This window comes from Oenanthe melanoleuca, chromosome 2 (genome assembly GCF_029582105.1).
Source record: "Oenanthe melanoleuca isolate GR-GAL-2019-014 chromosome 2, OMel1.0, whole genome shotgun sequence".
In the NCBI taxonomy this organism is placed as follows: Eukaryota; Metazoa; Chordata; class Aves; order Passeriformes; family Muscicapidae; genus Oenanthe; species Oenanthe melanoleuca.
The window spans coordinates 121,087,491-121,114,374 of record NC_079335.1 but is presented as its reverse complement, the minus strand read 5'-3'; the positions used below and the strand labels follow the sequence as shown (position 1 = coordinate 121,114,374).

At 35.6% G+C, this 26,884-nt stretch overlaps 1 protein-coding gene across 4 annotated transcripts in view; it reads right to left on the bottom strand.

Annotated features, from left to right (window-relative positions):
* DGKB (diacylglycerol kinase beta) overlaps positions 1-26,884 on the bottom strand; it is a 382,002-nt gene that overhangs the window by 70,788 nt on the left and 284,330 nt on the right. For all 4 annotated transcript variants that reach the window (XM_056485300.1, XM_056485298.1, XM_056485299.1 and 1 more), the window contains 2 exons: positions 9,071-9,161; positions 3,412-3,607 (listed from right to left, as the gene is read on the bottom strand). In XM_056485300.1, coding sequence (XP_056341275.1) covers positions 3,412-3,607; positions 9,071-9,161 — 287 coding nt within the window. The remainder of the gene's footprint in view (positions 1-3,411; positions 3,608-9,070; positions 9,162-26,884) is intronic.

The following is a 26,884-nucleotide window of genomic DNA, read 5'->3' as shown; positions in this document are numbered from 1 at the left end:
TTTTATTTAGAGTTTATGTGAGTAAGAAAACTGTTTATTACTTAACATAAGGGGTATATATTTTTCATGTAAGACATTAATATGATTAAACATGATTTAACTTGCTTTAGATGCAATTTGCAACCAGGTACTGCACTTACTTGCATTTATCTTTCTCAACTCACAGTTTTGTTTCTATGCAGTATGTTAATCTTACTTTGAGCATTTATCAGTATCCATGAATATCCAAAAAGAATTAATATCTAAATAATGTTCAAGGATACTTTAAAGTAGTATCTAAAATCTGTAAATGGTCTGTGGATAGAGGTATCACAGATATGTGCATACTAGAAGATTTTAAATAAAACAACAAATTGAAACACTGCAAGTGTGAGATTCTTAATGTCAAAAAACGAAGTCACCTACTTTCACAAATTGTCACATCTATCTGTAGTTATATTTATATATATTCCAAATGCATTGGCATTTTACAATAGAAATTGTACTGATAAATTAGAAATTAAAATGAAATTAAATCATAAAAATACCACATGATTTTTACCCTAATAAAATGTGGTGAAAGACCCTCTCTACGTCTGCACAGGAGCTGAAATGAAACCTGTAGTACTTTTTCCACTAACAAGGATTATGATAATACTTAGTACACTACAGCTAAATATGTTTGAGTTCTTTTTTTTCCAATTAGTTATTAGCTAATCAGGCCAATACATTTTCATACATGCTTTAAAATGTTACTAGTTAGACAGAAATGCAATACACAGGCACACATACCTATATGCTATGACTGCTGAATGTTTCTCTTTAGCAGTGCACAACCCCCTAGTAAGATAAGCAGGGAATGTATTTAAATAGTGCACGTTTTAGACCACTCAATTTCAATATATTGTTTTCAGACTACATGCACATAATCAGATTGTTTTCTAAGCAGACATCATTTGATTACTTAAAGTGCAAATTGTGGTCTGGTTATTGAGTGTGCAGAGGAGGATAATGGGAAGGGCAAAGAAAACACAAGTCTTTTCACATCAACAGGTGGCAATGCTAAATAGGAAAGAAAAGAAAGAGGGGCGTGGGCTCAGAGAAATATACCTTCCCTGCATTGTACAGATACTCAAGAAAGAACAATGATTTGGCAGAAATTTGGCCCTTTTTCCTGCAGTGGTGACCACGTTGCAGGTACATGGTTTGTACATGAGAACACGGGAAAAGAGCAGCAGGACCTCACAGAGGTTTCTCAGGCAGTTTGAGAAGTCCTCCCTGGGACTGCTCAACATGTTTGGGGGCAACAAACTTCCCAGAGTGAGGAGACAGCTTCCAAAAGTCCATGCAAATACCCCACATAAGGGCTCAGAGTACTAACTTTCCATTCACGTATTTATGGTCAAGTTATAAAACCAGACAAGCAGAGACAGGAATACAGATTGATGCACAGCTGAAAAACCCACAGCTGTACTGCAATTGAAAAAGTCTAAAGTAAATGTGCATGCTACTCAGAAGTCTCATAAAAAATCATTAGATTTATAAAAACAAACAAAAAAATTCAACACCAAAATCTGAGATATATATATGTGTGTGTGTGTGTGTATGTATGTATATATGTGTGTATCCATAGGAAAACATGAGGATTGATTCCTGTCTCCTAGGAAGTGCAGTGCTTAGTTGTCAAGTGATTAGATGCTTTATTTGGACATAAAAATAACTACAAGGATGTTTATTCAGAATAAGCTAATAAACAGAAGTTAACAAGCAGGTATGTATTTATCACAGTTCTCAATAAAGCAATACCTATCCCTGCACCAGGTATTAATAGTTAGCAAAATGTTTTCTTCAAACTAAAAGGTACATTGTGCCAAAAGTCCATAGTGCCTAAGAAAATAATCAGCTAGTGAAAAAATCATAATGCTTTCAAGTGAGAGTCAGTTATTTCCCCAATCAATAGATTCAGATTTATCAAAACTGTTTGAGAAGCCTAGACACAAAATTGACTGAATTCCATTATTCAGCAATAATCTTGAATTCTGACTTCAAGAAGCATACTCAGCCTAAGAACCTAACTTAGCAGAGTTGAGTGCTCTTGGCAGTATAAAATAGGAGTGGACTCATAAAGCTAATCAGTTGTTCTGAAATGTTCACACTATCTTCATTTTTTAGTTGTTTTCACCTGGTTTCATGGACTAAACATGCACTTGCTGTCAGAGCATGTACCTCCCATCCCCACACCTTTAAAAGGAATCCTCTTTGCATGCTCAAGACTTCTAAAGGTTGCAAACTGGAACAAAAATAAATATGGACCACTCTTTGGCTGGTAAGTCACACTGAGATACTGAGAACATATGTCAAATTGCTAGAGCTCACAGAAATTGAATGCTAGTACCTACTGCAGCCCCTAAGCCACAAAAAGCTACTTTATTCCTAAACTTTTGTCATCCAGATAATTTAGCTGAATTAAAACTACAATGCATAATAATGAACTATGTTATAACTAATGACTTAAAAATTACTGCTGATGAAATGTAAAAACAGGATATTCAAAACTAGCAAAAGGATCCCAACAGCAGAAGACAATTGAAATCCTGATCTTTACATAGTCTCAATAAAGAGGAGAGGCAAGAAGAAATTCTGAAGCAAAAGATAATTCTTTTTGCAGGATAAATAGAAAAAACCAAACAAACAAAACCAAGACCATTTTCAAAGTCTGGTCTTTTCACTCCTTTGGTGTGAAGAGAGTGGTGGCTTATAATAACTCAGACTTGAGACGTGCAGTCAAGTGTTACAATGCATGGTATTCAGATTCCCAGAGAAGAACAGAAATTATTATTTATTACTGGTTTTGTCAAGAGTTATGTTTAATAATAAAATTTATTGAGTAAGTGCATCTAATCACCAGGAAAATATATGAGCCCTGAAAAAATGATCATGACCGTGCAAGCTTATGTATTCAAGGATTCATACAACATTAAAACATAATAACATAAAATATATAGATAGCTTGCTCTTTTTACTCTGAAGTAATTTTCCCTTGCCTCTGGCCAAAGCTTGTCAGAAACAGGGCACAATTTTCCACAAGTTTTATGCCCACTGACATTAAGAAACATTATAAATGCTCGGAAGCACTTTCCAACTCCAAAATCTCCAACTACTTCCAGACTGAATGTCCCAGCAGCAAACAGTGCCACATGGTGTGATTAGTCTGCTTAACAGGTAATATCTGAGGCAGGTTTGCAAGTACAGAGACTGCAACTGGCAGTACATCTTTGTTTGTGCCCTTGTGGCAGTGCTCCTCATCAGAAAAGTTAAATGCACAAGAAAGGAAATATCTGAGAACTGTCTCTCCTTTTTCTTGACAAGGTCAATTATATAACTGAGTTGGCATTATGGAGCCAGATAGCCTATATCAATCTGTTAGCTTACCTTGGCATACAAACTTCAATTCCTTGGCATCTGTGACAGTGGTTCTTTTATCTGACCTCTTCTTTTCTGTCCGACGGTGGCTACGTCTTTTCTTTGTCTCTCCCCAAAGATTCGATCCACCATGCATGCTTGGGATGTTTAGAATGGCAATGCCTTCCAGAGAGATATTGATTAAGTCCAGCTGAATTCCATCACACTAATTAGAAAGGAAGGGGAAAAAAAGGAAAAAAGAGAAAGAGAGAGAAAGCAAGCAAGTAAGAAAGAAAAATCTGAATGTTCTTTTTCTCAGATATTTTTCTTCAACAATTTATCATTCTTAACACTGATAATAGTTTATTCAATGTTTACACCTAAGAGGTATACTTGTACTGAAAAGGAGAAATGAGATAAGAACAGATCACCATTCAGAAGGTAAAATATGATTGCCATTCAGCTTTTGATTGCCTAGGTGTGGGACCATTTGGTACTGCCTTGTTATCTGATACCTGTTCACTGACCCAAGTGAAATGTATTTCTAGCTACAGCTATTAGCAGAAAAACATTTATACCACTAAAATTTCTTTATCAATAACTGGAGTTTTTTGCTGCCTTTTACAGCTAAATTTTCTGCCTTATGATTTTGAAGTGATACTTATCACTCTTGCAATGTAGTCCCCTCCACAACAAATGGAATACAAAGTCCTTTCAGGAAGAGAACACACAGACATATGAAAAAGGGTCTAAGCAAACTCCAGGAGCATAGAATATCACACAGGTATTTGTTTCAGTCCAAAGACACAATCAGCATAGGGCTATGGCTGACTTGTAGCTCCTAGCAAGAAGTAAAATTGGTAGAAGGGGGTACAAAAATTCCTGAAGTGGCTGAAGCAATTCTTACCCCAGAACCTTCACCAACCAGTTCTCTGAAATATGCATCATTGCTAAGGCAAAACAGAGGATGTGGAGCTAAAGAATAGGCATCAGTGATCTAAGACCTTTCCAAGACTTACTGGACACACAGAAGTAATCTTAGTTTGTAGGACAGTCCCTTCAGTGACGGAATTATACCCATCTTGTGTCACTTCCTATAGCAAACCTGGGTATTAAAACATTTTATACAAGTACATTTCTTTTCTAAATCTGGCTGGACCTTATTTTTCACTTCTGGAGAATGGCTCAGGGATCTTAACATATCAGCCTGCCTGGTGACAAACTGCAGCATCTCCTCAGGTGGTTGAACCCCATCTGCAAATACACTTCACCTGAGATACACTGGATGAGATGAACCTCACAGCATACACCTAGCCTTCACTGGCTACAATTTACTCAAGCTAAGTCCTCCTCTCTACCAACATTAGGAAGTTCTTAACTCATATAAAATGCAGCAAAACACTGAAGAACCTCCACAGGAGCATATTACTATAGGGGAACTGCAGGTGGAAAGCAAAGCATCCAGTTCTACTCATTAGTTCACTGAGCCAGCCAAAGTTGCCCAGGATTCATGTATTTGCACCTTGGCTAGAGATGGATTAGCTTCATTCCTCACAACACAGATAGAGTTTATTGATACCCTGACAAATCACATGGACCACAGTGTAGAACAGCATATTTTTAAAACATTTGGTCCTACTCCTGCAATGTTCTGCAAGCTTGTAGAGGATCCAGTCATCCACTTCAAGTTGATTAAGGGTATTATTTTGCAATTCCAATACACAATAATCAGGGAGAAAACTAGGAAAATAATTATGCATGCCTCAGTAATAGTCCACTGACATCTTGCAGCTTACTGCTCTGTGGGTCACTGGCTCTTCTTCCTCTCTGCCTAAACCTTTATCATAGCTTTGAAGAAGAAAAGCCAAGTACAACTCAAGAATAACTGAATAATTGTTTATTCTGAAACTTCCTGAGATCATCAAACAGAACTGTATTATAATGCATACACATCTTAATTCTTCTAAGAAGAGCATAAATCTGGACAGAGAACAATTTCAACACTAAGATCTCCGTTTCATATTTGCTCTTCAAGAATCAAATTTTAAACCTGTGGATTATATCCATACAAGGAAACCTTCAAAGTAAAAAGGCATATCTGAAAGTGAATTGGCAGTTGTGGCAACTACTATAATTGAAAGTGTAACTTTTTAATAATACTTTTCTTACAAGAATAAAGGCCTAGGTTTTCACTGTCATTTTTGGAAGCGAATGTGTGGTTTTCCCTGGTATTTTATATGTATTAAATACTAAGATGATTTATTTTGCTAAAAATTCTGCTCATGTGTATGCTCACTTACTGCTATACATTCTAGATAAACAGATATTAATTTCATAATTAAAAGTAATCTTGTGTAAATACCCTGCAGGCCTCAATGAATCAAACACATACTGTGTGTCAGGCCTCCCACTGTCTTCAAGTGGAATGTACTGGCTGGATAATTAGATAGTACATATTTTTTAACCTTATTTGCATGCATATTATATCTTTTGCACACTGACAAGCAGCAGTAACAACAAAAGTCAGATTACCACAGGGAATTCCCACAAAGAAGTCTTCATTTCTTATAATTTGCAGCCTAAATTAAAATAATTTGATCTTTGACAAGGATGAAATGTCAAGCAGAAGGGGGTCCTCTACAAGCCACGGCCTGTGGCTTCTGAAATCTGCCTAATTTATGTCAGTCACTTCTTAATACATATTTAAGTATTACACGAGAAAGATGATAAATATGCAATCTGACACCTTTGGTATTTCCCTGCTGTTAATTTATAAAGGTCTGGCGTCCCCCAAACTGACTGGAATTATTTAAATAAAAGAAGAATTGTAATAGGATGGTGCAGGGTCTAGCTTCCATTTTCACTCAATATTGAGCACAGCAGGTAGTACAGTAAGACAATTATGTGACGAGGCCTCAGAGTCCCCCAGTGATGAGCAACTTTCTGAATAAGGAAAGGAGCATTTCTTTTGTTCCTACACAGACAAAAAGTTTGCCCTACAGGTAGCTCTGCATAGTTCTAACACATTCATATACTGCAAAAACAAAGCACACGTGTTCTGCTCCTTTTCTTTTCTATTTTAAATAATGTAATGGTGCTGTTCAAAACTAAAGCATGCTTTTAAAATGTGGAGTATGCCTACCTAGACTAAAATGAAACACTAGCTCTTCTAAATCTTTTTTGCCCTCTTTCCTGGCCTCATTCAGTTCTTGGGTATTATTGTTCGTATCTTATTTATCATATCAATTATTTTCAGATCATCTCTCTGTTAAGAAAATACATACCTATGCTTGAAAAGAGCTGACATTAAGGCTTTGCTGTGAAATCAAGGGCCATATCAGGCAAGTGCACAGGAATGTTTTAAACTCCTTTCCCTTACCCATTAACAGCAGGTGGTACAGAAGGCTTACACTGCTCCCACCATGCTTCTACAGCATTGCAGGTATGCCACCCCTACTTACACCACATCTATTTCTACTCTCATTCAGTATCTTTCACATACCTTTATTTGTTTTTCTGAAGTGGAAATAAACTGCAAGTTCTCTACATTATAAAATCTTCAGCCTTGTTTACTGACACATTAATATTGAAAATTAATAGTTAATTTTGTCCTAGTTTTTGTTTGGTTTTTTTTTTTGTTTCATTTTGGTTTCTTTCTCTTTAGAACCTCTCCTTAACTTCCTGCATCCCATTTTGAAAACAAAAATACATCTTATTCTGGATAACATAAGAATTGAGTCCAACTTTGTTCTGCATCTCACACACAGAAGAAAACATACAGAATATGAGTCAAGAACGTATGTCAGAAAAACCAAGCTTAAGTAGGTCAGAAATCAAATACAAGGCCAAACAAATATTTGCTCAGAGAACATTTGATCACTGTCTCACAGCTCAGAGATACAGATTATTAATGTTCTCAGGCTTTGTTCATTTGTTCATGTAGAGCAAACACATTCTTTGTGCATTTTATTTGGAGTGAAATGTGGTCTCATGCATCAACCTCCCATTTACAGTCACATCCCCAAGAGGCATCAGGTTAAAAATCAGACTAAAATGCTGATAATGTTCAAACAAGAAACATTAGATACAAGCATACTGACAAGCAGTCTAATTTACTTATTGTAAATAAATATGCAACTAACCACCTCCTAACAGTTCCTGCAAACTCTGGAAACTGTGCTTTTTGTTCCTAATTGTATGACTAATGGTAATGACTATGATAGATTAAGTGAATATTAACAAATGTGCCTCATTAGTTATTGACATGAATAGGTAATAATTACACAACTGATAGCAGCAGCACCACAAACTTGTATACCTACTTGTTTGCTTTGTGATGTTAACATTTAGTAACCCTTTCAATGGTTAAAATTACGTGGTTGAAGTCCACATGTTAGCATGTATCAGGATGTATGACTTTCTCTAGATATCAATATTTTATTGGGAAAGCCTGCTCTTCAATTTGTGTTTAATTAAAAGGTACATTTAACTTGCAGTTTATTCAAATCTAATCAAACCAGGTAAGCATTTCTTCCACTAACTAATAAAATATTTTTCATGCTACATTTCCTTAAACTCATGTGTGTGAAGCACTCTCTCGGGAAGCAAGGGTGCTTTTTCTGTTAAGTTTTTTTTTTTCTAAGGCGTTTGGTGGAGTTTTGTTTTTATTATATTTTAATCTAACATGTGAGGACCAGGTTTGCACTTCAAAGAGAAACATAACAGCATAACAGGCAAGTGTGGCACTGCTGGTCTTATAGTTTCAGCCTCAGTATTCTTGGCTACTCTTCTGCTACCAGGTACATGGTTCCTTTCAGATAATTTCAGACTTCACCCTTTAGGAGGCTTTGACTGGACTCTCAGAGCTCCCACCAGACCTCTCTGAGTGCCTCATGCTACTGTACAAATACTCCATTGACACATGCAGTTTCTCATTACTACTGGAAAGGAAAAGCAACAGATTCCTCTTGAGAAATTGTTTCATTATTAACCTAAATTCTCAGGTTTGTATCTTGACTCATTTCTCATTTTTCATGTACTTATTCATAAACTTCAGATGCCCAAACAGTTTATGTAATTTAGCCACTTATTCTAGCAGCCATCGAAGTGGCAGTGGCACATTATTTTAAATTCGTATTTTGTCTGTACGTATCCTGTGTCTTTCTAGTTAATGTTCAATGTATAATGGAAAGATGACCCCTTGTGCAGAGAGAAAAGCTATTTAATGAAGGGGAATAATTCAAAAAATATATATATTCTTTAACCTTTATTCAGGAAAGTAAGTACAATTTTAGGGAATTGATTTTTAAAGGTTATAAAACCTTGGGACCTAGAAATAATAAGATTATTATTTTTTTTTATTTTAATCCTGCAGCAGCTCTCACTCCCTCCAACAGTCTTTCATTTTTCCATCTGACCTAGCCACATTCCCTATTGATTTCTAATGTTATTCTTCACCTCTTGACCTTGTCTACTGTATTAAGACTTCACTAATCATCAAACTGAACTTTGTTCCAGTGTGCAGGGCTACACTACAAATAGACATGATAAAAATATTATTTTGGAATATAGGGTCGAAAGGATGTGCACTGCTTTGCCTTGTTGGATTCAGGCACTCTGCACCCTTGCTCCCTGTATTTCAGCCAAACTAGTGACATTTCAAGGATAAAGGCAACAATTAGTTTCTTACTTCTATTTCTACAGATTCATGCAGCTTCTTACAGGTGGCTGAGAAAGTTTCCGAAGTGCCAAATTCAAAATACCAAAATTTGTTCTTCATTCTGAAACAAGAAAAAAAAAAAGAAAAGAAAAAAAGAAAGATCTTATTCACTATCAATATGTGACAAAAGTGATCATCCTGTCTTCCACTATAAGTAATGGCAAAGGCTTGGGAACATGTGACATCCCATTTGAAATAGATGAGCTCATAATTTTCAAAGCTTAAATGTTGGTGTCAAGTTGTATGATATCCCCTAAAGGGATAACAGGAATGTGTTGAACTGACAGGTTCAAATGTACCTTTGACTTTTCTTTTTCAGTGACTATCAGAATATTTTTTGTCACTTAACCAGTGACATGCCTCAGAAAAATGTATCGATTTTATTTCATGTCTCACACCTACTATATGATTTCTGATTCACAGTTAACATCTTTATCCTGCAAAGTAGTAGAATGTTCAAGCAGGGCAATCCCATCATGAAGAAGAGCCAAGACAAAAATGTAGCTTGCCTTAAGCTAGTTAAAAGTAAAGGCAAATGCCTATTGTAGATGATGACAGATGAGATACTAGGCGAAAATAAAAATTCCAGATCTAACAATCTTCAGATATTTTGCAGTAGGAGAGCTGTATTACCAGGTAATTCACTCATAGACACATTTTAAATGGGCAATGAGACCTGCATCTTGAAGTTCATTAACAGGTTCCACAGGAAAATAAAACTGGATTAAATGCCAGTAAATTGCTTAGTTTATCATGACAGCAGGCAGAATTTACACTTTTTTCTTTTTAAATACATAAAGACTGCACTTCTGTTTTACCAGATTTATTGCATACTGTTAAATACAATCAGGATGCCAACAGCACCATTTCAAATAAGTATGTGTACTTTTTGTGAACTCCCATGTGTAATTATTATTCTGTAACAAAAAATAAGAAGCTAAACAACTACAACAAAAGACACTGAATTAGAATTCATTATTCCCACTTAGGAATCAGATATGAACACAGTTTCTCCACTTGTATAAACTGTTCTCTGACACAAGCACAGCACATTGTGCTTCTAACTTGAAAACAACAGTCTGCATGAGCTAGAAGTGGAGAAGAATGAAACATAAAAGTAGATGACTGTAAAAGATGTCAAAAGTACAAATCCTACTTTTAATTATTTCAAGTTACATATAAAATACTACTTAATTGTTGTTAAAATCTACTTTCATGACTCTTAAAATCACAAAGTAAAAAGAGGTATTGTGGTATTGGCCATTTCCAGAAGCCTGTTTGCATAAGAGCCAGCCTGGTGTAGCATCAGAGGGGTGTAAAGATGTCCAACCTGGCAGCCTACACAGAGATGGGATGAGAAGAGTAATAAGGAAATGACACATTTCCACAATTTCCTTCCAATGAAAAAATATACAGGAATTTCCGCAGGTTTTTACATAGAAAATCTGAAAGTATTTGGAAACTATTTTTGAGAACCTGCTCTCAGATAAATGGCATATTCTCAGAGGAGCTCTAACAACCAAGAGGGTTCAGGCCTGATTCAGGTTCAGATTTCTCACGTCTATGAATGGAAATGATCTGACATATGTTCCTTCTATACCTGCAGTATAGCTAGCAGATTGCCATACTGACATGGGATCAAGTGCTCTATTTACACCAACACATATGAAAAAATTTAGAAACCTTTTGTTTCTAAAGAAATGCAAACTAAGTCTTGAATTTCCATTGGGTGCCTTTGGAAAATCTGGAAGCAGATATTTTCCCACTACTTTCTACACAGATGATCAATAATAAAACAAAAAGAAAAACAACCAACCAAACAAAACCCAAAACAAAAAAATGTCACACCAAACTAAAACCCCAAAACAAACAAACAAACCAACCAACCACAAAACCCCAAGCAAACAAAAACTTCAACAAAACAAAGAGACCAAAAAAGCTTTGATATAAGTATTCATAAAAATACTTCATAATGTCTTTTGATCCTATTATTAAGATACAAAAAAAGCCTTTGTGTCTTCTCTTTTGATAACCTTTCCTTTTGCTATTCAGTTACTTTTACCCCAAATGAAAAGTCTTTTCTTTTTCTTTGTTTAAAAGACCACTCTAAATTGACTCACTCCATATAACAAACCCTTTATATATAACAAACTTACACAAAGTTAAAATAGACATTTATTTTTGAGTGATTTAGAAGAGAATGTGTCAAATTCAGGTATTTTGAGCTCAGTCACACAAAAACCCAGCATCATCAATGCACTCAAAGATTACTAGAAAATTTAGATCTGTAAATCTAAATCTTGTAGAGTCTTACAATAAGTAAATTTATAAGCATTTAAGTATTTATAAGTATTTATAAGTAAATATATCAGGTGAGGTTTTGATTTCTTGTAATTTAGATATAACCTATAAGATTCCATCAGGTGGAAGAATGTATTGTTAGCCTGCTCTGCAATGTCTAGTAGACTGTCTCTGATTTTAAGCATAGAAAGACAACTTACTTGGCAGCTTTTCAAATAAAAAGATGGATGTAGATACAAAAATTATATGCTGAATTTTCTAATGTTTTACAAATTTCCTTTACAAGCCATGAAATAGAATAAATTTAGTGGTTTTATACAACTGCACTATATCTTTTATTGAAAAGAGGATTGTATTAAAACTGATGCCTTTCATAGAAATACAAAGTGGAGTTAAAGAACTTCAGAGAAATTACACTGTAATTTTCATAAGACAAGTCTTATTATTCTAGTAAATATTACAATTTTTCTAATAATAAATAAAACCCCAACCTTGAGTTCATATCTTCCACAAGCATTCCTGTTTCAAAGAGGTAAAGCTCATCTGCTTATCAATACAGCAGTGAACAGAAGATTAATGAACTACTCTGATGGCCATTCTAATTTCTTCCACAATGTAAGTAAATTTTAGATTGCTAAACAAATACATATTTAATGAAAATTTTGCCACAATAAAAATGCAAGAAACTGAATCACAGGCTGCTGTCATGTATATTTTCTCTCTCTTCCAGAGACTTTTCCCAGCTTTTAATAGGAAATGACCAAAACCAAGTTTGAAGTCTGCTCCTCCTTTACAACAGTGGTTTTAATGGAATAGGAAAGGGAATGAGTCTATAGGAAAGGGTTTGTTGTTTGGTTTTTTTTTAATATATGCTTTGAAATGCATAGCAGATTTCTTAAAAACTTTACACAATCATGATTAAAGGCTGACCTATCTTCCTATTGTATTACAGTATGTCAAAATATATAGCCTTTGGGTGTAGGAATGACAAAACAAAACTTTACTTCAAGAACCAAAACCCCTTTTTATGCTAGCAATGTTCCACATTTTCAAGTATTGGTCAATTTTTTGAAAAGTGGAATGATCTTCTTTAACAGGCATGAAATAAATTTGCACAACAGTTGTGAGAGACTGAAAAGTTAATGGTTAATGACTCATACAATTGGCCATTTGCAAAAGCAGCAGGTGCTTTGCTGAGGCCAGGTTTGCATCCCCCAACTGAAGGGGAGGAGGATAGGTTTTGGGTGTGTGGTGGTGAAAGCTAAGGACAGCCCAGGTGAGCACTAAGGAGGACCACAACAAACCAGTCTGCTCAGCAACAAGCTGGGGTTTGAGCCAAGCAAGGGAAGAGGCTGGTATGGAGCAGATCTTGCTATGTGAGAAAATGCTTTTAATCATGCCAATGTCCTCAGTTACATAACTTGTTCAGGCATAAAAATCTGGTCCTGGGGAAGTACCAGGATATTCAGAGACAGGCTGAAGGTGCTCATCCCTTATGTGGGGAATAACTGGCTAAACCAAGTGGGCTTGAGAAGCATCTGCAATGTCTTAGAAGATGTCATAAACTCTCAAAGTTCCTCAAAGTGCCCCCAGACTCATTTCTGGGGCTTTCCACCAGAGGACTGAACATGATCCACAGTGTTTCAATAGACAGTGTTAAACTCCCACCCCAGGGGAGGTACTTGGGTGCTCCTACCTGAACCTGAACACAGATCAACCACTAAATTATGTGTTTCAGGGACTTCCTTGTCCCTGACAGACCAAGACTGTGACCATCACTTCAACCAAGCATCAATTACATCTCATCATCACCCGATCCACACATGGAATCTATGTATGCATAAACAGTGGTCATTCCATGCCATTTCACTCTACCCTGCCCCAAGGGATCCATTAACAAGAACCCCAGCTCCTCTCACTTTCAGGGGCAGTATAAAAGGGCTAGCACTGCCTCTTCTTACAGCATTTCTATACTATGGATAAATAGCAGACTTAGAAACTTGGATATGTTTCTTGGAAAAGTTCAGACTAATATTTGGTAATCAAGGCAAAATAATCAAAATAGTCTGTGATACGGGTTTGCTCCATTATCAGTTAATCAGAAACCCCCCTACTGCTAAAACTATTTTATATAACCTTTCTGATTAAGCAATTACAAGGCATGTCATTGAAAAATTGTCCTGTATCTAAATATGGAAATAGTAAATACTTTATTCAACACCTGAAGAGCATCTATGCTTCACTGCAGTATGAACACTCTGTCAGAATATGCATAACAATAAAACAGCTATGGGCTGATAGTAAAAGGTCACAATAAAAGGAGTACCTTTAACTCAAGTAGTAAATTCTTATTCTGCATTTACAATCTTCACTTGGGGCAAGAGCTTACTGCTACATTTGCAAGTTTGTCACACCTTCACTTAATCCTATTTACACTTCTCATATTTACTATTTATATTTATTACATTTATTTTCACTTTAATTATGCAGTGTCAAGCTTCAATGACTTCAACTATAATTTTTACATCAGAAAATTTCTGCTATTTTTGTAAAATGTCAGCTGAAATACTTTGACCATTTTTGAAAATTATTGGATTAAAGACATGTATATTTGCTTATATTAAGAGTGTTTGGCAACATACACTTTGAACTGTTTTAACACAGCTACACTTTCTGAGAAGAGATTTAAAATTTAGCATGAGAATGGCCTTGCATCAAGAATATGCCTCTAGCCATCTGCATGAAAATAAAGACAGATTTTAACCATATTATGACCACTTGGAAAAAGACTATGGGAAGGCTTTATTTTCCATATTCCTTGGCAAAGAAACAACAAATTTTTGTCTCCAGTTCTGTCAACTTTTATCCTTTAATCTATACTAGAGATTTTTACCCAGAAAAGTACTAGAATGCTTCAATCTTCCAAGGAAAATTCCTTGGAAAGTCCACTGCCAAGAAGCAACTCTAATACAAATCTGTGTAAGAATGTCTGCTCATGGACAAGCAGAACTTCAAATCCTCCAGAAAGTACATTGTTCCTCAAAATATAATCTCTTAGCACTGCTTTCTGAAAATACTTTTTTAAAGACTATTCCAACTTTGTTGCAAAAGTACTGTTCCTTTGTCAGTAAGTGTCAAGGGTTGATCTCAATCTATATCATAAACTCATAGAATTTTCAGCATAAAGCTCCCATTCTAAGAGCAGCATTCATGAACAACAATGTACAGAACGTAATGAATTTAAAAAGAAAATTCTATGGCAGGAAAAAAAAAACTAGCAAAGAAACCATAAAGAGTAGATGCTTATAATCCACCTCAAGTCTGGAAGGTGCTCAGAGACACAGATTCGTGCTATGTATTTAAAAGGAACAGGTCACTTTACCTCCCTTTTCTCCCTTGCTCACCCTTTTGTTCCAATCAAATGTGGAATAATGTGTAGAACCACCTCTGTAGGGAACCAAAAATACCAGAAAAGTGTGCTGAAACAGTGGTATATTTCCACAGAGGAGAAATTGTGAGCAGTACAAAGGGAAAAAAAAGGGTTGATAAGTATATGTCAAAAAAGAGGAGGTCATGATCAGAAAATAGAGGAATTATGAAAGAGAAGAAAGGGGAAAAACAGGAACTTAATTTCCAAATGCATGGAAGTTCTGCAGCATTGAAAAAGGTAAGATGATAAAGTACAGAAGAGAAGAAAAAGAAAATAATTGTAAAGGAAACCTAAATAAAAACACATATTTCTTAAAGTGGACAATATAGATAATAAGGCCTAAAAATGAAACTAAGAGTATAGGAAATGTCATGATGGGCAGAAAAGCTGAACATCTCTTCCAGTATTCTGTCACTGACATTGGGCATTATTGCCAGACATGACAGAGGATAGTATAAAATTCCATGTAGTATACAGCTGAGAATAATCTAGCTCTATGGAAGGTTTATTATTATTTAGAATTCTATCAAATTGAAAAACACTACATTCAGATTAGACATAAAGAAGAATTCTTTTGATGAGGGTGGTGAGACACTAGAACAGGTTGCACAGAGAAGCTGTGGATGCCCCAGTCAGGGAAGTGCTCAAGGCCAGGTTGGATGGGGCTTTGAGCAATGTCTAGTGGAAGGTATCCTTGCCCATGGCAGGGGTGTCAGAACTAGATGATCTTTAAAGATTCCTTCCTACCCAAAACATCCTATTATTTTAATTCAATTTGTGGACACTTACACTATAAAGCAAAATGAAAGTGATTCAAGAGCAAGTGACAGATGCACTCTTCTCTGGGCTGGCTGAGTGGCAGGGCCCAGAGACTGACAGTGAATGGTGCCAAATTCAGCCAACATCCCATCACTAGTGGTGCTCCCCAGGGATTAGGGCTGGGCCCTTAGTGCTGTCCTGTCTTTTTCCAGGCAGCAAGGAACAGGACAAGAGGACCTGTGCCAAGCTCTTGGACATCAGGGAGAATTTCTTTACAGAATGGGTGATTAGATATTGGAATGGGCTGCCCAGGGAAGTGCTGCTCACCATCCCTGGAGGTGTTTAAGGAATGACTGGACGTGGCATTTAGTACCATGCCCTAGATTAGATAACATAGTGGTGTTTAGACATAGGCTGGACTCAATAATCTGATGATCTCCAGAGGTATTTTCCAAAGTAATTAATTCTGTGATTCTGTGAAGTAAAAATTTACAGCATATTATATGTCATAGAGATCACACTTTGTATTTCTGGTGATAGAAACATGTGTATACATTGGATATTATCTAATTAAACACTCAATACGTATGAAATAAATAAAACTTCAGTTGCTAAAAATATTCAATGTTTTCTACAATTCAATATAAAGAATATTTTTACCAGATCTCTCACAGTAGTTTTCAACAGACAACATATTTTCCATCTTTTCTTACAGTTCATAAATCTATTATCTAGGTAATTTTATACTTAGATAAAAATGATTTCATTGTAGCACATAATATATATTAATAAGAATGTATGACTTTTTCTAATGTTCTTTTCTTTCTACTTCTGTCTTAACAATCATATAATTCCTGTTCTTCTTTATAATGAATCATAGGCAAAGGTAAGGAAATAGCCAGTGGAGATGCACATCCATAAGAGATTTATGTGTGACTGGCATGATTTTAATAGAGACATCTTTGTCAATTTTTTCCTTTTTCCATTACAGCTGTACTTCTGGCAAATCTAAGTGTTAATCTCCTATGGCACAGAGCATAAGCAGAGGCCATATAGGTAACTGCAGAAAAGCTAAAATCCTCATAGACCAGTTCCAGTTTTACACAATAAATAACATTTTCATATATCATAAAATGATACCTACCATGGCTGAAAAGCTACCCCATAAATACTTATACCACTAAGCAGTACTGTGAGATCATTTTACCTGACATTTATCAGTTCTTCTGCTGCAAAACTGAATTTGACTCCATTTTCTGTCATGCTTTATAATAGTTTTGCACTGTAGCTCACAGTTGTCCATGCAATTGGGCTGCAAACTTCACTGTCCACCTGCCAGTCCTCTTTTTCCAGTTCCTTGCCCAGTTTTCTCAAAACTTTCTGCAGCTCATTCCAGCTGTAATTTTTATCCTTCCCCCTCATCTATTCAGTTCTAGTCCTGCTCTCACATCTGGCCAAGAATCCACTCCTGGACACCTTGCTCTGAACATTTTGAGTAGCCAACACAAGACATAAAAAGTTGCAAAAGGGCCTTGCAGTACCTCGTGACTGGGGTATAAAAATGTAGGTGACATTTAATGTGGATAAATTCAAAGTGATGCATAGAGAAAAATAACAAAATAATTCTAATTTTACAAACAGGGATTAGTTCTCAGTGACTAAGTCTTAGGTTCACAAATGGCTGAATTAAACTTTCATCTCCCCAGGGGGATTAATGGAGGGGGAGAAAGGAAACCACCTTCTTACCTCCAACTATCCTTTTGGATTGAAATAGTTGCACAGACCATTCACCCTTGAATAATATCAACTCACGCACTCCAGACAGGTACTGATGTTCCCAAATATCATCTGTTTTCTGTATATTTGCAGACAAAAGGTGCAGTGAATTCACTGGAGGTCTGTGCATAATTTCCTGATTTTGTTGAGCTACAGATCAGAATGTAATTTGTTCAGGTTTCTGAGAGAAATAGCAGACAGACTGGAATTGCTCACTATGCTAGGGCTACCACAAAAAAAAAAAAAAAAAAAAAAAAACAACAACAACAAAAAACAAAACAAGAGCAACACCTGGTTGATAATTCACAAGCCACAATCTAAGTGCTATGAAACCTGTTCTTGTTTTATTATGATGCCTTTCTTGCATACTCTCCTTACACTACAGATCCCAGCAGAGAGCCTACTACTCACAGCTATATGGAAGAAAATTTTGTCTGAAAATAGAAGTAAAAATACGGAAATATAAACAACACACCCTAAAAAATTTAAGATCTTTGGACCATGTGCTATAATGCAGTAGGATTTCTTGAGTTATGCCTCAGGTTGCTTTGTGGCAGTATGCAACAAGATGTTTATGAGTAAAAAACAAAAAGTATTTTCTCCAGAGTTATAGAAAAGTGGCTTACTCAATTGAGATTAATCACTGGAGGTTAACCTACAGCAAGTGTTACAAAGCCTAGCTACTATAAAAAAATCATGATACCTGACTGACATAGTTTACCAGATATTTCTCCATGAAAGAGGTTACTGTTTCTGGTCTGTGACAGCAATATTTGTTTTCAATATGGATTTCTGATGCTTGCTTTTGAATATATTGTTTTAACAAATTTATTAGTAAGCCCAAAAAAGTAAAGTTTCTCAAAATATTCACTTAAAAAGTGTCTTCATTATAGCTGTGATTTAATCTGTCATTTTGCTCCCCTGAATAAACATTTCTGTTACACTTCTTAAATCCTTCGTATCCATTCACCATCATGAAGATTTCTGCTCTTAACATTTTACTTATTTTTATGCTTATATTTCTCCTCAGTTTCTTTCTCAAATTCCCCAGTCTTGGGAGCAGATGCTGAGGCACCAATGACTCATTAATCTCAAGAGGTTTTTTATCATGAACAAAAATAAAGTCTATGAACAGTTCCACATATACCAGCCTTGGTCGTACTAGAGAACCAACAAAGCTCATTTTTAAAAACAGCAAAAAAGCAAGGAAAAAAACCTGAAAAAAAGAAAAAAAAGTCCTCTCTGTATACATTAGAATAGACCTACAATCTCAGAGCAAGGACCTCCACATTTTATCTTTTTATTATGTCAGAGGAAAAAAAGAATATTCCTTTCCCTCCCCCACTATCACATATGGATATGTCAAAACAGACATGACACTCGGTACACTAAATAATACTTGTAATATGTTTCAGAGGTTCAGGCACAGGTTTGAAGGAGGAACTCCTCATTGGCTGCTTCACAGGCAAAACTGTAACTTTGTCTTAGAAAACTGTCAAACAAACAAACAATCATATGAACCAGTTTTGTTTCCCTGTAATGCACCTGGGACAAGCTTCATTCTCTTTGTGAAAAAAAAGTTCATCATTAAATAACTGAACATTACTTTCTATTTTCTGGAGCAGGATGGGATGAGTTTTGCTTTTAAAAGGCCACTGATTTTTTAAAAACCTGAAAATATTATGATTAATGCTATATTTGTGAGTCTATATTTTTAGGCAACTTTTTTCCCCTGAAGATTGAACACAGTCATCAGCTGTGGTTAAAAATGCAGTTCTGTAAATGTGCAGAGACTTCAGAATGCATTTTTAGTGTGACAGAAGGTCTTTACTTAGTAGAAATCAGGACTTAGCATTGAAAATGCACATGGTAGCTGTATAAATAATAAATACTACTATAATTACTTACCATCTTATCCTCCACAATAAAAATTTAGAAAACTTTCTACACTGAACAGCACCTTAAAGGACAAGGCAAGTTGCCAGGCAGAGAGTAAAGCTAAAAGAGTATAGTGGTTTTGGTCCTCTGTACAAAGCTGTGTGACCAAGGACCATTCCTCCAAAAAACTCTGGTGGATTATCAAGTAACATTTATATACCCACCATGTAAAGGTTTCATTTATTAGATGGCCACAGTGAGAGCACTTATTCTTTAATCCCCTGCTCCATTAAAATTCAAAATACATGCAAACAAGAAATCAATTAATTTTCTAAGGCATATTTAAAATAAATCTGTAAAGTGTTTCCTTATGCACCTTTCATTGAATGTCTTTTCACTCTGAAGAAGTCTGTACAGACCCTTTAGATAGCGATATACACAAAGATCACTTTAAGAAATCTGCCTTTCTAATTTTTTATAATCATATGCTACAGGAATCATAAATTTAGCACCAATGTCTACTAGGATTCTTTTCTGCAGCCAGAAAATTGGTGAGGAATCAACCTTTATGGGTGATAACTCTAAGCTCTCAAGCCTAGTAATTAGACCTGTGCTTCTGCCTAAATTATATTTGTCTAATTCAGTGCCTTTGATTTTACTTTTTACACTACAGCTCCATATTGCATTTCTAATCATTACTTCACCCCAGCTTTTTAAAATCTCTCACAGCTCCATGCTACCAGCTGTTGTTTTCTTTCCTAATGCACTTCACTTACAAAGAAAAAAAAATAAACCCAGCAAAAACCTCCCAGATTTAGATTTCTTTGAACCTCATCCTTACTCACTGCTTTTCAGCTCCTGAAATAAATGGAAGTAATCATTCTGTGCTTTAAATTCAGTAATACTTTAAGACTTAAACTTGATAAGGAAATTGAACATGGTGAATGACAATACTGTCATTTGAGGGCATTGATCAGATTTCTTCCAATTTGCATGATTTGCACTCTATTTCAGTATCAAATTTCATAATTTTAGGTGAGATAATACTTTTCTAGTAACTAGCTAAGCCAGATCAACCAACTCTTAAATAAAAGTTAAAATATATCTAATCTATAATTAATTCTAATTCAATCGTTCAATAGATTTAATTTAAAAAGTAACAACAAAAACCAACTCCCAATGACAAAATAAACAGAAAAGCTTATATTAAACTGACATATGTTTTTTAATCATTCCATACAGAAAACATCAGCTGCACAGCTTTTGTTAATACACATGCACAGCTTTTTTTGAACTGTGAATACTCAATAAAGAATTTTAAATTATCAGCACATAAAGTGCTGTATCACAGATTGCTGTAGTTCAGGAGAACTGTAGGTAACATTTCCACTGAACTTTGTATAAAGTCACAGAAGTTAGCTTGCAGGCTTGCCTTTCTTTCAAAAAACAAATTTTGAGAGTATATTAAAGCCTAAAAGCCTAGCATCTAAAATAGGTCTGCCAAATGCATTCTGCCATAGACTTTTTAAGGCTGAGGAAAGGTAAAGACCAAGTGAACTTTTTCAAATCTTATAAAAAAAAATTTTAAAGAAACCATACATGATGCAGTCTTTAAAATTTTCTCCTTGGGACTTCAAAAGCAAACACTAAATTGTTATATTAAAGCTTAGTGCCCTGACTACACAACACACACTTAAAAAAAAAGTGATCTATCAAACTTTTTCAGTTTTCCAACAGAGAACACACGTTAATCCACTTTTTTTTTCCATTTTTATGTATATTGCAGAACTAGGATGAGGTATACACTGAAATCTTTAGCTTTTCTATAGTTCCTGGGCATCAGTTCACAAGTAGAAAGAGGCAGTAAAAATTATTATCTTTGTGCAAAGTCCTAATGACCTCTACCTCACAATGATCTGATTCTTCTGTTGTTCAGAGGTTTTCCCAGAGAATGGGAATATACTTGAATATTTTTTCTTCCTATCAGTTTTCAGCTGTGTAGCATGGTGTGGAGGCTGAATCAAATGTCTCAGCATAGAGTGAAGGACTTAGCTGGTAGGAGAGGTGGCAGAAAACAGATGTAGGATTTGAAATGTAACTTCCAGATTTAAAAGATTAATATTTCCACGTCTTTGTGGGAACCCTAGAGCTGACTGTAATTCTAGTTTTCAAGCAACAGGTACATGTTTCTGTGTTATGATATAAGCAACTTATTAACCAAGTCTAACTCCCTTCAGAGAAGGGAATGGGGAGGAGGGAAAAAGCCAAGCCTGCTTAGTTAAAACAGTACTGTTTCCAATAAACAGAGACTGTTATGTTAAAGCAGAACCGAGCTATGCTTTCTAAGAAAAGGTCTTTTCTTTGCAAGTGGACTTCAAAAAAATGTTCCTGCACAATTTTCCTAAGTAGTAGCTATAGACTATGTCTTGGGAATTAATATAAAATTGTGGCTTTATCTCTAAAAAGAAGAAATATCAACATATCAGCTCTGCACTTCTAAGTTTTATGAGAACATTCCAAAGAATTATTTTGGCAGTGTATTTTTTACATTTACAGCCCTGAAACACCTGAGACAGTTTATCTCTAGGAAATAAAAATCATACTATTATTTTCTTTAGATGTGTCCCTATATATGGCAATATGCTTAGGAGAATTTCTTTAAGCTTGCCTAATTTTGAAAATACTTAAAAGCATCTTAGCTTGCTTTTTCTCTGAGTTGTTTCTTAGAGCTAGAGCTCATTTGCTGTGAGTATGAAGCATCATGGGCAATTGTCACATGACAAATTACTGTTTTCATCCATCAAATATTAAAGCTGCTCGCTGACCTTGAGCACCACTTACACTGCCAGAGTCATGGCCCTTTTCTAAGTCAGCAGGGTACAGCTGGCACAAATTCAGCCAAGCACTCAGATTCACACCCCTTCACAAAAGTTAAGCCTTTTAAAAATGCTGTGTCTCACGTAGCACAAGCAGAGGCTTGACCAGGCTTGAGAAAGGTGTCCAACACCTGACTGCTCCTATCAAGGAGTATTACCTGCTCACATTGATTTGCAGCAAAGTATTTCTCAGTAAGCATTTCCACTTAACATTTACTCTCATGGAACCTGTGTAGTGGGAGATATTTACGACTTGCTTTCAGCTTAAAAATAAATCACCTCTAATTCCTCTAAGCGAAATCAATCAAAAGTCTTTAAAAAATGGACTGGTTGTTTGGTCGATTCTGGCAGAAAAGTAAACAGCACTTCAGCTTTTCTCCACCATTAAGGTCTAAATGGCCTAGAAAGTAAATCAATATCTTCAGTCAGCCCTCTGGCTATTGTTTAGCCAGTAGATATGGATTTTCTCTAGCTTACTGCACTCCTTTGGGACTAACCTGTAATCCTCAGAGGGTAATAATAAGTTCATTATCTAGTTCAGCTCTCTGTTGTACATTTAAATGGACCACATCCATCAGCAGCACTTGTTAAAGGACAATGACATCCCATTCAACCTACTTCGCAATGAAATACTTGCAATACCTGATGGAGAAAATTATTATAAAAACCTTATTTGTTGTCAGGTGATTAAAAATGAAATATCACAAATGAGTTAAACAGTAAATAAGGATTTTTTACTTATGTAACATTGTTTCTTTGTTAATGAGTTAAATTGTGGTAAAGTTTATTTGTGTCATACATCATGCAATCTTTCATTATTCATATCAATCTGTTTCAAATATTTCTGGTTAAATACCACTACAAAGCAGGCAGCTGTCAGAACCAATCAGTACTTTTTTATCATTCTTAAGCTACCAGATGTTTGCTGGAATAAAAGGATTTCCCCTCCCTCTACCAAGAAGTGCAAAAGAAATGTCTCTCAGTTTTAAACATTGAAGTTTTAAAAGGCTCCACTCTCAGATCACTGGACCCATGCTCTGCTCTCAGCCAGAAAGAGTTACAGCCTCTAATCTGAGCACTCTGTTTTACTGTGTACACACATTTTATCTCCTAAACATATACATTCAATCACAGCATGACAAATAAAACATTAATTTTACGGCTTTTACATGGAACAGAAAAAAAAAACCAAACCAAAAAACCAAACAACTAGCAACTATTCTGTAGATGATCTGAATATTGAAAAAATACTTATTGCTTACTAGTTGCTATGACTAGTTATGCACATGAAGAGTGTTTTCTGCTGGGCAATGTGCTGCATTTTATCTACAGCCTCATACTCAGCCCTCAGAGGGGTTACAGGAATATTCATAAAAATCACAGCCACAACTCCCACAAGCTTTTTTCTCTAATTCAGGAATTATTAGGAAGAATGAAACACACAAAGGATAGGGACTATGGCTCTATGAAGGCAAGGGGCTTGAACAGAAATAGCTTCTATAATAAGTAACCATGCTTTTTTCCTTTCATAATTGCCTATCTGGATTTCAACCACATTTAGGTGAGTGACAGTCCTCAAATCAAAAGAAGAGCTGTCAGAGTCCTAAATAAAGATTAAGGAATTGATCCTTAAAATGCATCTTCTAAATTCAGAGGTTAAGTCCAAACAGCAATGCTATACAGAAGGACAAATGGAACTTCATGACATTGGAAATTCCCAATTTTCTAGTTTTCAGTTTTGTGCCGGGATCACCACTAGGTGACAGCTGGAGAGCACCCAGAGTTCCCCTGCTCTGGAGACAACTCTGACAACTCTGCTCTGTTCTAAAGCAATTCACTTGTTTTGGTGAAGTTTTTGGACCACTCCACACAGCACTATAGTGAAAATCAATAGAACTTAAGTTTCTAAGTACACGTTACTTTGAAAATATCTGCTAATATTGTGTGAAATAATGCTTATACAATCTAAAAATGGAGCTTTAAGGTCTTCTGAATGTCACTAATCTTTGGCAGAGAAAAAGGTCTGGTGAAAAAACAAGTCAAAGAGATCAAAGCCATAGAATAGAGTGCCTGAAAGGGTATCCCAGAAGGTGTCCTTCCAAAATTCTTCACAAATACCCACTCTTAGTATACAAGTCACAAATCAAAAATAAATATCTTCTCTACTTTCTTATAGGACTTGAGGGTCCACATTACCTCCAAGTGATGTAATTGATATTCTAGGAGGGTTTATTTGTTTGCTTTTGGTAATGTCACTGTGGGATTCTGTTCCCCTCATTGTTTTTTCTCATGGAACTGCAATGGCATTCACTTGTGAGACAATTCTTCCACCAGCTCATTATGTTGACTAATTAGCATTTGTACTCTTCATTCCTAGAGCAAAGCTACTTACTTGCAGCTTCTGTGCCTTTGATTACCTTCATCTACTAAAACAAACAACCCCTTACAATTTTTACAAATGAGTAAGATCTCATGCAGATACTTGCTATGGTCATCTCATAATTTAATCTTCTTCTTTTTATGAGGAATGACTAGTATTCAACTGTTTTGTGTCTTTTTCTTTAATGATTCATTTCTTTAAAAATTTTTGCAACCTTTTCAGAAACCTTTGCAATTTTCAACTGCAAAAGGTTGGGCATTAGGATTGCATGAAAAAGCACCAATCTCATGAACACCACATGAATTTTAAAGAATCGCCTTCCTACATCTCACTCTCCTGTTCATAAAGCCAAAGCCCTTATCTCATCTTCAACAGAACCACTCTCTAAAGCTCCTGTTCAGCTCATTATTAGGCATGACCATCTAGTACTTTGCAAAGTCATTGTTCTTTAAAATAAAAGTTCATCATTCTCCACATGTTCTACCTCTGTGTTTTCCAGATATTTCACCCTCCATTTAGCTACTTCTAAAACTATTTACCCACACAACTGTTGCAGTTTTTCCAGTATGACTTAACATTATTCTAATTTTTACAAGACAAGAGCTTTGTTTTCAATGTTTCCTTACATCTCTCTGACAGAGACATTATGTTCCACTGTAAGAAATAACTGAAGTCTGTACAAACTGGGCATAAAAATATATAATAGCAATTATTTCTATGAATTAGCTTGTGTAGACTTGTATTGAATAACACACCTATAAGAAAGTATTACAAACAAAATAAAATTAATTTTGTCTTTCATGTAGCATATTACAGACTCTTTCCAGTCAATATATTTTTAATCTCCTGTTACATTATAAAGTGCTGAAACCTAAATCCTGTTAAAGAAATTAACACCTTTAAGATATCTCTCAGATATAGTATCTTCTTTGTTCAGTTCTGTATCCTTATCTCATTCCTATTTAATGCTAGTTTTGTGCAGGAACTAAATCCTTTACACAATCTTCATAATATGATAATTATTTTGGGCATTTTTAATACTTTCATATCCTAATAGCTAGTAAGGAAACTGACATCCTAACATCTTGTATCTAGAATGAAATCTGACCCTGCTAATTCTAAAATCAAATTTGTGCCAGTTTCTCTGAGGTCAGGGTCTCAGTCTTGATCCTTCATGGTATTGCATGATGCACTCTAGAATCTGATTTTAGCATTCTTCTTTCCTTTGCATAATGCACATTTATAAAACTTTTTTTCCTCTGGCTTTGCCAGAGAGAAAATTTAAAAGTAAATCAATTTGGTTATTTTTAAATGTTAAAGACAATTAACTCTATATAAATATTCTCTTATTTCTTCACTTATCTACTCCTGCAGTCATCCAGGTTTAGAGCAGAATGTTTTACCCAGATTCTAGGGTTCCAGAATGCAACATCTTTTCAAAACTTTGTTGATGAGGTGTCACAAGATAACCAAAGTTACACATAGATAAAAGTTTAAGGAAAGGACTGAATATTCAGATCTGATTATCATTTTCAGTTGATCAATATCTGAGTGGAAATTTTGTTTTACAGATAAAAGAGAAAATTAGGACTCTCACCAATGTACATAAATAATGTTCAGCAGAACAGGAACAGTACAAGAGCTAGAAGTTATCAGAAGCAGTGACAACAATTTAAACAATTTTCCTGATGGCAATTATTTAAAAGGGGACATAAACAGACTTTTCCTAGTGCAAAGACTCACAGGTAGCCCAACTTCAAGATGCACCTGTTTTGCTTTGCTGCACAGAGAGAATTTGAGAATGGCATTGACTCTGTGAGAGCAGCAGTGTGCTCCTAGGGACCTGGCTAGAGCTGAACAGAGCATCCTGACAGCCTGAAAACACCAAGTGATTTAACATGGGGGAAAATGGGACAAAAGCACCTAAACTGCAACTCTCTTGTGATTACCAGTACTTGGAAGGATGCTGTTGAACTTGAGAGACTTCCTAATTTGCTAACATTGCTCTTTCAAAATAATTTCTCAGTTACATGACATGGCCTTGGAATAAGGTGCTTGTGCAGGTCATGTGGAAGGCTTTTGCTTTCAAGTGACTGGAGAAGTTTTGTAGCTGGGAATATGACTCTCCTTAGGCATTAAGGCCTCTGCTGAATGCAGGCAATTGTCCTGGCCTCACACTCTCCCTGGGACACTGTGTGTCAAAGTTGGATGGGCCATGGGCTTCTGGGACAAGGAATTCTGTTTTATGTTACCTGAATGAAGGATAATCAAAGTCACCATGAAGAGCTGGAAAGGAGCAATGAGAGGAGAGGATCCAAATAACCTCATCAGTGAGGAACAGAGCACAGGCAGCCCTACCATCAAAGGAGAAGAAGTTCAGGGTG